A 14,544-nucleotide genomic window follows, 5' to 3' on the forward strand; every position below is an offset into this window, starting at 1 on the left:
TTATTACTTATCCAGAGCCATACTCGAACATGACATAAGGTAACAAACACAAAGGGCTCTAGCAGAGGCGTGCGCACATGCCCACACAGCTGTAGAATTCAACAGCGCAATTTACTTTTGAGATTTCTGAATAATCTCAATGAAAACTGCTCCTCACAGTGGCCAATGGCGGTAGACGAACAATGATCCAAGAGCATGTCAAACTTGGAGACATTTTTAAAAGGTTTATTTATAGATTGCAACATGTATGACAAGGCAAAAGTAGTGACATGAAGTATAAAAATGGCGATCATACAAAAGGGCATGATAAAGACTAATTACCAATGAGTCCCATGAAGTCAACAGCTCTGGTCCAAAGTGGGATAATAGATAATCCGATAGCTAGATAATCTATTTTATCTGTCTAAATAACTGGTATAGAAGCAGCATAATAGACATTTTTCATAAATACAAAGGGTGAATTCGTGGCACCATTGACTTTAGACTGGGGGTGAAATCCGGACTCCACTGAAGTCAATGTCAAAGCTCCCATTGATTTCAGTGGGGTCAGGATTTTACCCCAAGGCTATAGTATTGCTGACTGTTCATATTCTGATATGGTCAAAAGGTCATACCAAAGTCATCTTCACAACTTCAGCTGGTAAACTCCATTACTTCAGACCTCTCAACCTGCCCAGGTCCAAATGCAGAACACACTGTGGTACAAAGATCCAAACCAAGGGACATGCTAAAGACAGGACAAGGATCTTGAAGCAATGTGAAATTAATTTCGTTAGCATGAGTCACATTCTTTATAAGGCCAGCTTCTTGCTTCAGTATTCCTGTTAACAATTTGCAGGGTATGAAGCAAGTTGAGAGTGGGGAAGAGGCATATTTGGGGCTAATGTGGGGAATATCCCTTCTAATAAGGGCAGTTTGGAGATATGCATTAAGGAGCAGTCCAGAATTCTGACCCAGACAAAATTCCCAGGAACTTCTAACGATTTCAGTGGAAATTTTGCCCAAGCAAGAATGGCAAGAGTTGGCACAACTTGCATTATAAATTCAGGCTCACTCCCTGGAAGAGTTTAGTATTCTCTCTTTCTTAATATGGGTTCCTCTCTTTTTCATATCAGAAAATATTTTTGGAATCAAAATTTAAAAATATGCACTGGCTATCTCCCAGAATCACTCAACATTTGCAGAATATATTACTATATATCCACTGCTCTTATAAAGGAACATATAGCCTGTTTGTTGCTGGACTTCCTATGTTCACATTTTGCTGAAAAAAGCCATTTTAATGGATTTAAATTATTAGACGCAAGCATTTATAAGCAAGGATGGCCCAGAAACACTTGCCAGCTGCTGGTGGTGAGTTAAGCACTGGCAGTGAGATACAATCTCTTGCAGCATTCAGGATATTTCCTACAGTAAGTACAAAGAAGTACAAGGGAATACTGCAGAGATTGAGATAACTGGAGACTCACCCCAAGATATGCAAGCATTGGCAAGAATAAAATATAGTACTGACTATCCCAACGACTGGTGTTTTTCCTTGTATGCTTCCTGCTCTTTCCAGAACACACTAGGCCAGATTCCTTCTCTAGTGTAATTCCATTTATTTATAATAAAGCATCATCCACTGCTCATGGCACTCTACTCTCTCCTCCTCCCCCAAAAAATTAAATACAGTTTCATAGGTCCAAAAGACCACAGGCAGACATCCCCCAATTTCTACTCCCCATAAGAGACCACTCCCATAGCTTATGATAACACAAAACGTGAGTCCCAAGCCCCTAGCAGCATTTCTCATCCCAGCAAATCCTCCAGCCCCTCACTCATCCTTCCCTCTTCCAAGGTAAGCCTGGGAAAACAAGTGAATTCTGCAGCGTGCCCTATAGGTCACCAAATTCAGGCTCTTGCAGCCAGAACGGGGAGAAGAGTATTAAAGTCAACAGCCTCTCAATGAGGACCCTGTGCTAGTAGCCCCTTTTTGTCTCTCCTGAGCTGTTAGCTTGAGTGAATCAGACCACTTCAATAGCTGCAGAACCACATGGGCAAAAGTTGTCTCTACCAACAGTGGGACCCAAATCATTTAAGGCTTTATAAGTCAATAACACCTGAAACTTCGCCTGGAAGGTGGGCGGTGGCCAGAGGGTTGGAAAGCTCGGCGCTCAAGTGCTCTTTTTGTGCAAGACTCCAATGACTGGAGTCGGCCATTGCATCCTGCACGAGCTGCGATTTCTGAGTGGTTTGACAGTGTCGCCTCCTGCAGAACTCAGTACAGTAATCCAGTCTCAAAAAGGTTACAACCCCTACTCATGAATGAGATTTATTTATTTATTTTTGCCACCACTTTCTTGAAAACCTTCTCCTAAAATAGAAGACCTGAGATGGGTGATATTTGGAGAGATTGTCTGCCATTTCAAAGAACGGATTTTTTGAGCAAGGATTTAACAATTGCTTCTTTAAGTGAAGGAGGCATTTCAGGGAGGCACAAACAATAAACTTGAATAATAGCCCTAGAGCCTACTTACTAGCTTCCCCCAGCCACATGGGAATTAGTTGTAATTCACAAGCAGCAGCCCAGTGCTAAGGGCTGAAATGCAAACAGGATGCGTAAGATGCTAGATAATATATCCTAGTGTTCTGGATTTCTCTTGCAATTCTGATTTTTAATGGGGTTCATATCAGCTATACTCTTCTAAAAATATATAGAAATGCCACTAAAATTATCGGGTAAAGTTGCCTGGCTTTTCTCAGATTTGCAATGTATGCCTAAATCCATTAGATTTTAAATGTTCTGAGATCGTTTTGAAATTCTTGAGCATTTCAAGAGTGATTTACAGATTCTAGGTACGTTTTTCACACACTTGTGTGCAATAATTCAGAAAGTTGGTCATTAACACATTTTGTCATGTTAAGCAGTCCCCCTGGCCCCTTTCTAAAATGGGCTTCCTTCCAGGTCTAGTAACCAGCAATAAATCAATCACACACTCTTGTAAGTCTGTTGACTTTAAGCTCTATACTGTAGGTTGGGTTAAGGACACAGCAAGCCACACTGCAGGAGGTGGTGCAGGCTTGGATCTAATGATTGTTGTTTAAGAGTTGGTGTCTGCTCAACCCACAGCCATTCTTGCTGCCATTCTTTGTGCACTCCTCATTATCGGTGAGGGAGTCTTCCTCTTCTTCATCACTCCGGTCATCTTTCAAGTCCTAGACAGAAGAAGAAAGCACAGTCACCCCATGCAAATATTTACTATCACAAACTGCATGTATGACACTTGCTGTCAGACAAAGTATATGCTTCCATTTGGCAGGGCAGTAAAGATCATGGATGAGATTTTCAAAAATGGACAATGGGGTTTGGATAAGCGATTCTCATTCATTTTAGTGCGAACCGGGTATTCAAATCCTCTAGGTGGCTTTGGAAATACCAGCCAATAATTGTACTTATTTATTAATTTATCAAGTACCCTTATAAATACCACTAGCGGTATAGATAGTGTACAAGACACACCAGAAATGACAGCATGCCCACTTGCCAACTCATCACCAACCGCTCCGTGTTCCACCCTCATCAGCAAAGGCCTGTGAAACAGATGGTCTTGCAACAAACACAGAAGGTCAGCCAATGTGGGCTTCATGAGACCAGTAGTGGAAGGCCAATGTCAGATGAGGGCTGAAGGTCTTTTGCTCAGAACTTCCTGCCATTAGCCTAATGTAGAGACTTAAGTGTCAGTTTAAATGTTCTGGCAGCTCTAAACTGACAGGCTAAGGGATGGAAGAAAAGATGGTCTCTAATGGACACAGGACCAAATACACATAGAACTTAATAGATTAGAACCAACACCTTGAATCACCCCTGGAAACAGAATGGAAGCTAGTGCTATCTATGGCACCCAGGTATAATGTGAACTAGGTATGAAATACTCCAAAGGATGAGCATGCTATCCAAGTTGTTCTCATGTATCACGCCAAGTAGAGCATATTGCAGTCACCCAACGGTGGGGTAATAAATGCATGAAACCTGTGGTGTGACCCACGACCCAACAGAAAAGGGCGCAACCTTCTTTTTACATGAAGATGAAAAAAGGTGCTCTCAGCAGCTGCAGATACCAGGACACCCAGGAGCAACCAGAGGGGCTGACCTCTGTTAATAAAGGATGGACCATGCTCCTCCATCAAAGGGGAAGATGTGACTGCCAACATCTCCTCTGTCGATTCCCTCCGTCAACCAGCGTCATTTTCCATTTTATCTGGACGGAGCCAGTCTCAGCGAACTCATCTAAACCTCAGTATCTCCTAGAGACTGGGCACATCTCAGAAGATCATCCTCTGGGTTTGTTGCAGAGAGGATAGAGGGCTGAGTATCATCTCCCCCAAATACTTCACAACCTTCCTGCAAGTGGGGTAACAAAGCCAAACCCCTCTGATGCCCCATATAAGAACCCTTGTTGCTGATTAGCAATTGGAGACATTGTACATGTTCACACCCCAATGTCCAATGGTATCAGAAACTGCTGCCATGTTTAGAGGTATCAGGAGGGCCATTTTAATCTTTGTCCATCACCAGAAGGAGACCAGCAATCACACAGGTCAGTGCAGTCTCTGTCTCACATCCAGATCACCAAATAGACAAGGAGATCTGGAAACTCTAGAAAGTGTCAGAGCTGCTATGCCACTCAAAGACAGATGCCTGGCCTCAAATTGGCCAACACTGATAACACCTTCATCCTGATGGATCCCAAAACAGTCCTGGCCTGACAAGTCTCTTGACCTCTGTGCGCTTCAATTTCTCCTACTTGGAAAACGGTAATAGCAAATGCCAGGTGATTGTGAGGATTAACTAATGCTGGTGAAGTGCAGGGAAGATGAAAGAAACATTACATACGTGCTAAGCATTATTAATAGAGTAACAAAGGGGCAGGAGCTAAGAAGTTGCCCGTTACTAATAGGTGTAAACTACTGCAGCTCCAGAATTCCTGTTTGCATCTCAATGTCTCCTGAGTTTGCCTAGTTCTTAGAAATTCGTAATCACAAAATACATGTGCCATGGCGCAAGGAAGAGCATCACCTCCTCATTTACAAGAGACAACCCCCTGCTCCTGTCTTAGACAGATTAACCAAGCCAGATTTATTACTAGAAAAATTACAGTATCTGCAATAGCGATATAAATATTCAAAGCCCTGTGAGCAGGGCCGGCTCTAGTGTTTTTGCTGCCCCAAGAGGCAAAAAAAAAAAACCCCATACCAACTTGCCGCCAAATGGGGAGGCGGAATCCTGCCCGCCGAACACAGAGGCGGAGTCATGGTGCGACCGAAGAAGAGTCGTGCTGTGACGGAGCGGCCGCCAAATTCCCACCGGATTCCTGCCCCAGAGCCTGACGTCCTGCCGCCCTTTTACATTTGCTGCCCCAGGCACCTGCTTGGTTTTCTGGTGCCTGGAGCCGGCCCTGCCTGTGAGAAAGGAAGGGGTTGTTCTCTGGAACAAGGGGCAGATGGGCAAGGGAGGGACTTTTTTCCTAAATAGCTTGGGAGGGTTTTTTCCTCAGAGGAAGAATGTTGAACTCCTGGTCCTTCGTTCTTCCTGCTCAGATGACCAAAAAACATGCCAGGTGGTAACTACCTCCCTCCTGCCAGCTAAAAACAGGCATCTGGCATCTGTTGCAACACATCACAATGAGGTTTAGAAGAAGCTAAGCAAAGAGCATCTGAACAGAGTGACAATTTGATGACATTTGGCATAATACATAAAATCTACTCCTTTTCCACTTTTTGCCTTGCCTCACCATAAGCAAAACTCCACACCATTTTCAGGAGTTGGGATCAAGCAGTGAAGGTTTGGTTTAAGCACACCAAATTTTTCTTCCTTTAAAACATAATGGTTTTGGCAGAGGAGTACCTGAGCACTCGAATGGCTTCAGTGGAGCCAGTCAGGACAGTTTACACCAGTCGAGCATCTGCCCCTCCAACTGAGGAGTATTTGTTCTGCGGGGAGGGGTGAGTGGGTGCTTGTAACCAGGGAAGGGGCCCCTGTGTGTGATTCTTACATATTTGGTTTGCAGGTGCATGTTCGGTGGCAGGAAGTCCATGACAAATAAATGGGCACTGGGTGGCTAAATATGGCTTTTAGAGTCCCACACATGAAATAACTTGCCTTCCGGTTACATTTCCTATAGCAAGGACATTTGGACTCGAAACGTTGGTCCCCTTTGTTCTCAATCTCAACCAAGGGCTAAATGGGGCTGGAAATTGACATCCACTCCAGCTCCATCCAGCTCAGAGATGGGGTGCACTATGGGGGAAGATTGCACTGTTTCTGCCCATCCTGTACCGGCTTTGTGAATAACTGATGATTTCATTCCCCAGGGCTGTTAGTCTGGCACCGTCCATCAGCAGAACATTCATACATAAGAATAAATGACCGCTACAGTAGTAACTTATCTGACTGCAATCCTACAACCCCTTTATATATATAAAGTTTCAATGGAAACATATAGGACTCGAAAGAAAATTAAAGCATACACTCCACTGGTCTTGTCACAAAGTATAAACTTCCTGGGGCTCTTCTTTCGTCTTTTCCTGAACAACATGTAAAGGGGACCAAAACAAACAAATCTTAGTGTAAATACTGTAGAATAAACTTGGCATGTCATCAGTTAGAGTAAAGGAAAAGCAACCTTTCCCCCACACGCAATTTATGGGATCTCATCTCATTTGGATCACCTCTGCTACTTCCTGTTAGTGCTGTGTTTTGTCTGTATGATCAAAGGCAGAAAGATTTTCTGGGGTTAATTTTTGCTACCAGAAATATTTAGGAAACAAATAAATATCAAATCAGAATATAGGGCCTGATCCAAACCCCATTAAAGTTAATTGAAAGACCCCGCTGCTGTCAATAGGCTTTGGAACAGGCTCATACAGCTGAATGCTAAAGGAGAATGTAGTTTGGTGAAGCCAGACTGTGTCAATTTAGGTAAAACATTTAAGCATATACTTAATTTTAAGCACCTCCTCACACCCCATTGAAGGCAAATGGGACTTAGGAAAAATGCTTGAAGTCAGGCATGTACTTCAGTGGTTTGCTGAATAGGGAGGGATTGCTGAATTGGGGCCTTGGAGGGACAGTTCTGTAGACCTTGAAGTCAAAGGCAAACTTCATCCTCCCAAAATAAGTTACAAAAGGGTCACAATGGGCTGCTTTTTAGTAGGAGTTATGTTATTGTACAGAAGGATACATTTGTCCATAGCGCATGGGCCTTTTCATAAGTACATAGTTTTAAAAGCTCAGATCACCCAGATAACAGACATCTTTAAATACAGGACAGGTGGTTGCCCTATCAGTCTAACTCCTCAACTCAGGTCTTCATCCTTACAAGGTAGCTAACCTGTACCATGGAGTTTTCTGGGTGTGGGATCTTCTGAAAGAAATCTTATAAACCAAGGTCTGGTCTTCTCTAAGAACGCCCATACTGGGTCAGACCAATGGATGGTCCATCTAGCCCAGTATCTTGTCTTCTGACAATGGCCAATGCTAGATGCTTCAGAGCAGGGGTTCTCAAACTGGGGGTCGGGACCCCTCAGGGGGTTGCAAGGTTATTACATGGGAGGGTTGCGAGCTGTCAGCCTCCACCTCAAACTCCACTTTGCCTCCTACATTTATAATGGTGTTAAATATATTTTAAAGTGTTTTTAATTTATAAGGGGGGGGGTCACACTCAGAGGCTTGCTATGTGAAAGGGATCCCCAGTACCAAAGTTTGAGAACCACTGCTTCAGAGCGAATGAACAGAACAGGCAACCACTGAGTGATCCAACCTGTTGTCCACTCCCAGCTTCTGGCAATCAGAGGCTAGGGACACCCTAAGTCTGGGGTTGCATCTCTGACTATTTTGGCTAATAGCCATTGATGGACCTATTCTCCGGGAACTTCTCTAATTTGTTTTTGAACCACGTTATAGTTTTGGCCTTCACAACATCCCCTGGCAATGAGTTCCACAAGTTGACTGTGTGTTGTGTGAATTAATACTTCTTTTGTTTTAAACCTGCCACTTATTAATTTCATTTGGTGACCCCTGGCTCTTGTGTTATGAGAAGGAGTTGTTAATACTTCCTTATTCACTTTCTCCACACCATTCACAATTTTATAGACCTCTATCATATGCCCTTTTAATCATCTCTTTTCCCAGCTGAAAAGACCCAGTCCTTTTACTCTCTGCTCATATGGAAGCTGTCCCATACCTTTAATCAGTTTTGTTGCCCTTCTCTGTACCTTTTCCAGTGCTAATATATCTTCTTTGAGATGTGATGACCAGAATTGCACACAGTATTCAAGGTGTGCTTGTACCATGGATTTATATAGTAGCATTATGATATTTTCCATCGTATTATCTATCCCCTTCCTAATGGACATAGACATTAAACAAACAATCTCACACTACTTTTCATTAGCCCTGGTGTGCTTGGCCAAGGATTCTTCACTGCACGCCTGACCACCAGTTGATTCCTGCTCTTCACTCTGCTAGTAGCTTCCTTGTCCTTCTGCCCCCTGTTAACTGCACTTAGTTTGTGATCTGCTTTGGAATGCCTTGGGGTGGAAGGTGCTAAATGCAAGCTATATCTATACTGACATTAGTTCTTACTCCCTACAGGGGTGGAGTGTGGTCTAGCATTGAAAGCATGGAAGTGGGAATTAGAAGAATGGGTTCTATTCTCAGCTCTGCAGCTGACTTACTCTGAACTCGGGCAAGGAATTTACCTCTTTGTGGCTCAGTCCCCCATCTGTAAAATGGAGATAGCAACAATTACCTACAATATGTCAATCAACATTAGCTAGGCCCTTGAAGTCCTTCAGTGAAAGGTATTAAATACAGTAAGGGCAAAATATGTTATTCAGAATTATCATCCAGTAACATAATAAACTTCTCTATGAGAGATAATATCCTCCATACAGCTGAAGAAGTGGGTCATAGCCCACGAAAGCTTATGCTCTAAGAAATTTGTTAGTCTTTAAGGTGCCACAAGACCCCTCGTTGTTTTTGCTGATACAGACTAACACGGTTACCACTCTGAAATATCCTAAGGATTTCAGACCAGCAAGTGTGTATTTCCTTCATGTCCTAAAGCACGGCACCAGTTACAGAGAAAGCCTGTTCAGTTCTGGAAAGGTTTATGACTTTTCAAGTCTTGACCACTATCCAGATGGAAGCAAACTGCAAAGGCATAAACTTTCATTTTGACACTGAAATAGATCTAGCTCTCCCCCTTTGCATCTTTTAAATCAAACAAACAACTGATTGCACTTCAAAAGCCCTTGCTTTAGAAACAGTCTTTAGTACGGCAGAATTGTTCAAGCAATTGGAGGGCACAGGAAGTTAAGATAGGACAGAAATTTAAGCAGCAATAACTTCTTCCTTAACTAGAAAACAATTCTGCACTCAAAATTGTTTACAATGGACTATTATAAAGCTATTAGAATATCATGAATTGAGCTTGTGCTTATTTTAACTCTGACCCTTTATGGATGATACAATGTACCAGTTCCGAGGCTTTCACTGCTTTACTTCCAAGATACTTTATCTGACCCCAGCACATCATATATTATGCTGGTGTTTTCCAACTCAAAGAAAAGGTCTCCACTATACTATAATTGATTAATATATTACCAAAAATTTAACAGCTGGTAAAATGTAGATATAAGAGTCGAGGCTGCCATTCATTCCAATGTTTTTGTTTCATAGTATTGGCTGAATTTTCTATAAGGCGTTTGGGGGAAAAAGACATAATGGACATGTATATTTTATGTTCTGGATGACTAATCAATTTAATCTTTCTAAATGGGTGAATGGTTACAAAGTTCACAAGAAGCACACTAATGCTCTAAAGTCTCCAAGAGAGTCATTTGTAGTGAGGCCAAAGGCGCACGTCTAATCTTTTCCCTTTTGTTTAACCTTCCACTTGCTGCTCAATCTCCCTCTTTTAGTTAAATCAACCATATTTGTCAAGTCCTTACTCTTTTATTGCTGTTACAATTTGTATCATGCAAACTGTTAGCACCAAATCCTACGGAAAGAACAGTAAAGGGGGCTTGACAGACACAATGGGCCTGATTACACCAAACTTGCAATGGTATAACTCCACTGACTTCAATGGGGTTGCTCCCAATTCATGCCAGTGTGAGAATCAGGCCTAATTTGTCTACTTAATACAAAGAAAAAGAGCCCTCCCTCCCCCTCAAAAAATCTTCATTTTTTAAAAAGGATGATTCTTAAATCCATAGATTTGAAGGTCAGAAGGGACCATTAGGTGTAACACAGGCCAGAGAATTTCATCTAGTTACTGTTATGATTCCAGTAACTTGTGTTTAACTAAAGCAAGTCTTCCAGAAAAGCAGTCAGTCTTGATATGAAGACCCCAGGAAATGAAAAATGCATCACTTCCCGTGGAAGGTTGTTCCAATGGTTAATCACCCTTGCTGTTAAAATGTATGCCTTATTTCTAATTCAACTTTGTCTGGCTTTAACTTCCAGCCATTAGTGCTTGTTAGGCTTTCCTGTGCAAGATTAAAGAGCTCTTTCACATCGGGTATTGTCTCCATTTTGAAGATTCTAGAGGTCAATGGCAGCCATAACCACTCCCTTTAGAGATTTGCCAGGAAGTCTAATGTCTATGTCTAATGTGGTCTGCAGTGATTTAGCTATCCTTCTCCTTAATCCAATAACTGGGATTAATGGGCTATCCTGTCCAATGTTCTAGACAAATTTATGATCAGAGCTAGTTAGGACTAAGAAGAGCAAATGCATTCTATGCTCACTGTGATGACCCCGAACCGGAAACAATTGAATTAAAAAGATACAATATAAACTACCACCAGGGCTCAATCCTGCTTCCCCTGAAGCCAATGACAGAACTCCCGCAGACTTTCACAGGAACAGACTGAGGCCATAACAGAAGAGGTGAGCAGACTTCAAATTCTCTGCTGGTATAAATGGGTGAAATTCCACCAAAGTCAATGGAGCTGCCCCATTTGAAACAGCAATGAATTTGGCTCCAAATGTGCCAGGGAACACTAGAGAGTCTTCACCTTCTTGGCTTCCTGGTCAAGTTCATGGTTCTGCATTTTGCCTGGTGCTGCTGATAAGGCACCATGAGAATATTAGGCCCAAATTATGGCTGTCACTAGGTTGAGGACGGAGGTGCAAGGAACCTCTTATTCTGAATGTTCCTTTGCCGGAATAGCCAGTGTGGGTGATGTAGGCTTGTAAGCACAGTGAAGGGGGAAGAATGGGGGGTTGCATGAGTGCTGCAAATGGCACCTACCACTTCAGTGAAGGACTGTCTGGGCAGAGTGCGCCCAGCCCATTGGCAAGCAGCTGCAGAACTGGACTTAGGGGAGCACGGGTTATAGCTATAATCAAGGTCAAGCACGTGCTGCTGATGAGCATGCTCCCAACCAACTCCTAGCCTTCACAGGCATTGTGCTTCCAAATGCTGGTGTACACAGGGCAGTGTTCTTCCTTCCTGTCCTCTTTGATCAAAACCAATGGCAGCTTTGCCTGAGTATCAACCGTAGGGTTTGACCGCAGTATCTGCTACCTAATATTCAAAGTGTCACGTGTGAAAGCAGAGGGGAAGACAATGCCAAAGCAGTCAGCAAGGCAAAAACAAAACAAAAACATATAGTAACACTGATACAAAAACAACAATGCAGCCTTAGCATCAGACTTTCCAAGCTCTTAAAAGAGTAAGGGCAAGTAGTAGAAAAGTACATCATCCACCCTAACGGGGCAGTCTGTGTTCAGTAGAACCTAACCATGTTGCAAATTGTCAGAGCCCCACGCTTCAGTCTTAAACTGTCACCACATCAAAGTACAGATCTGAATTAGAAACATTACAGGGATGGCACGGGGAAAAGAAAAAACTGAGCAATCTTAGCAGCCTTTCAAGGCAAAGGTCTGGTGAGTCATACGGCTCGGACGTGATCAGAATAGAGAAGCCCAAAGAGAAGTTCTGATATATCAAGATGCCAACTCCAGCCTATCTTTGACTTGCCCTTGAAAAGGCATTCACTTCTGTCAGGGATCAGAGGTAAGGCTCATTCAGTGTGGTAGAGGCGACAGGTACAAAGACTGCCCTATACTTGTAAAGATGAGGGTATGTGAGATCGTTTACCCGAGTTGTTACACTGGTAAAAGCCCTAGTGTGGTCACAGTTATACTGATAAAAAGGTGCCTTATACCAATACAGTTATTTCCCTTCCCTCATGGGAATGAGATAAACCAGTATAAGCACTTTTATATTGGTATAACTGCATTGACACTAAAGGGGGTTGTACCACTTTAATTTTAGTATAGTACACTTAAAGTGACAACTTGTGCGTGTATAGACCAAACCTAAGGAAGCACTTCTTTTATTGTCTCTCTGTCTTACTTCTAGACTAGTTACGATCAATCATTCTCAAATGCATAAGGGGCCACCTTTGGCCAGAGAGGATCAGTATTAAGTCTGCTACCGAAAGAAAACTGTCCAGATATCATTTTCAGGTATTTTAAAATGTAACACTAGGAAATAGACACCCACTTCCCCTAAAATAGTTAAGATTGTAAATAATCATTAACAAGCAAAACAAAACTCCAACATTTGGTTTGTCTTTTGCTCTTTATTCAACAGCTAATATAAAGTCATCCCCTTCCCCGGGCACAGTGGGGTCTGAATAACTGTGTTTACTCATGATACACAACAGGCAAGGTCTAGCTACATATGTACACAATGCTCTCTGGCAGGGTTCTGGCCATTTCTGAAATGCAGAAGACAGGAAGGGCTGCCAGAGGGATTTAAAGGGATACTACGCAATCCTCTACACTACACATTTTAAAATAAGAAATTTATAGTTAAGGCTAAACAACAAACATTTGAAAGTTAGGAAAATTTGAACCACAGCCTTAGAAAACTAAACTAGTTACAGGCTGGATACCAGCTGCTGCTCTGATGATGGTTGTACACACATTCTTTAACTATTGATCAGAGATCTAATACTTCAGATTCAGGCCACAGGTTACCTGTTTATACATTTATTGTATTAATATCAGCTATAGACCCTTTGCAGATATGTGGGCTCCCCCTGTACTTCCTCTTGTGGGTGGTTTACCTCTGCTCTGCACTTTATTCTCCATCTTTCAGGCTCTTTTACAGAGACTCCACACACTTGCTTGTTCAACCACCACCCTCATGGGAGTCGGGGTTTATTTAGACAATAACTCAAAAGTAAAACTCCCAAAAATCTGTCAGAAGGCATGGCTCTTACCATGGAGCCTGGGTGAGCAAAAGGTTTCCTCCAGCTACTCCTTTTCCTTTTTTATGAGTGACCCGCCAGGGGGTTTGGCTTGCAGTGGCCCCGCTCACTGTTGACTCTCCCTTGTAAACTTCCCAGAGTCAGCTCCATCGAACAACTGCTTCAGTTCTCTTATAAGGAACCATCTGCTTGCGGTTCCCTCCCAGTGCCAGGATCTCTGGTTAGCTCATTTAGCAAGCCTGCTCCAGGTTCCAAGTCTCCCGCAGTCAGCACCCTCATTCCCTTTGCTCTTTCACACTTTGTACCTGAGATGAGCCAGGGTTACATCATTGTACAACACATATTGTAATTCACACATGCAACAGAAAACACGTATGTTTCTTTAGAAGTTTCCGTTGCATGCATGAATTACAATAGTGTAGTTCTGTATGATCATACAACCCACACCCATCTCAGGCACAGGGAAATCTCAGGTCCATCTTATGAAGACATGTATGATTTGTGGCTCTATAGTTGGTATTTTCAGGATAAATGTAATTTCTCTCACACAGATAATAGGGTTCTCCCACCAAAAAAGGTGTATAAGTGGGGACAAGGAAGCCAATCTGAGGTTGAAGCTTGAATCTTAACTACTATATTTATTTTCTGACTTTATGATGTTTAAGTTTTTTGGAACTACAACCTCTGAATTATCTGACCTTCAAACTTGTGAATTTTTATGCAGAATTTCCATACTTTCTAATGTTTGTCATTTGTTATAACAATAATGTGCTCAATAATGGTGGTTTGATTTAACACATATCTATTTACAACTTTAACTATCTTAAGAACATTTTTTAAATTTCAAAATCTAAATAGGTGTTGACTGGATCCTGACTTTCTAAATTAAGGGCAGTACATTCCACAGCATCTTACAATACAAAGATAAAAAACCGAGAGATAATAAAAAGTCAGTCCCAATAGATAGAGCGTGGTAACTTTCCAACAAATAGTACTATAATGTTGATAAAACTCTAAACTCAACATGTGCAATTCAATCAGTGTAACTCAGCTAACATTATGACTTAATGTGACTAGTCTGCACAGGAATCTAAGCAGCCTATATTTGGATTGAAGCAAACTGATCTACATTTCCAGCACGGACGGTTTTATTGGACAAATTATTTTCCTTTCAGCTTATCATTCTCTAGTCAATGTAGGTAACTATGATTCTCACTGGAATGTGGATCGTCTGACTGTTTCCTTCATTGCTTTCATAGTAAGATGCAG

At 42.2% G+C, this 14,544-nt stretch overlaps 1 protein-coding gene across 1 annotated transcript in view; it reads right to left on the reverse strand.

Moving 5' to 3' along the window:
• Positions 1-245: 245 nt before the first annotated feature.
• The window catches only part of CERS3 (ceramide synthase 3), a 64,632-nt gene continuing 50,333 nt past the window's right edge, over positions 246-14,544 (reverse strand). The window contains exon 12 of the mRNA XM_073361494.1: positions 246-3,198. Coding sequence (XP_073217595.1) covers positions 3,070-3,198 — 129 coding nt within the window. The 3' untranslated portion in view covers positions 246-3,069. The remainder of the gene's footprint in view (positions 3,199-14,544) is intronic.

This window comes from Lepidochelys kempii, chromosome 10, assembly GCF_965140265.1.
Source record: "Lepidochelys kempii isolate rLepKem1 chromosome 10, rLepKem1.hap2, whole genome shotgun sequence".
Lineage (NCBI taxonomy): Eukaryota > Metazoa > Chordata > Testudines > Cheloniidae > Lepidochelys > Lepidochelys kempii.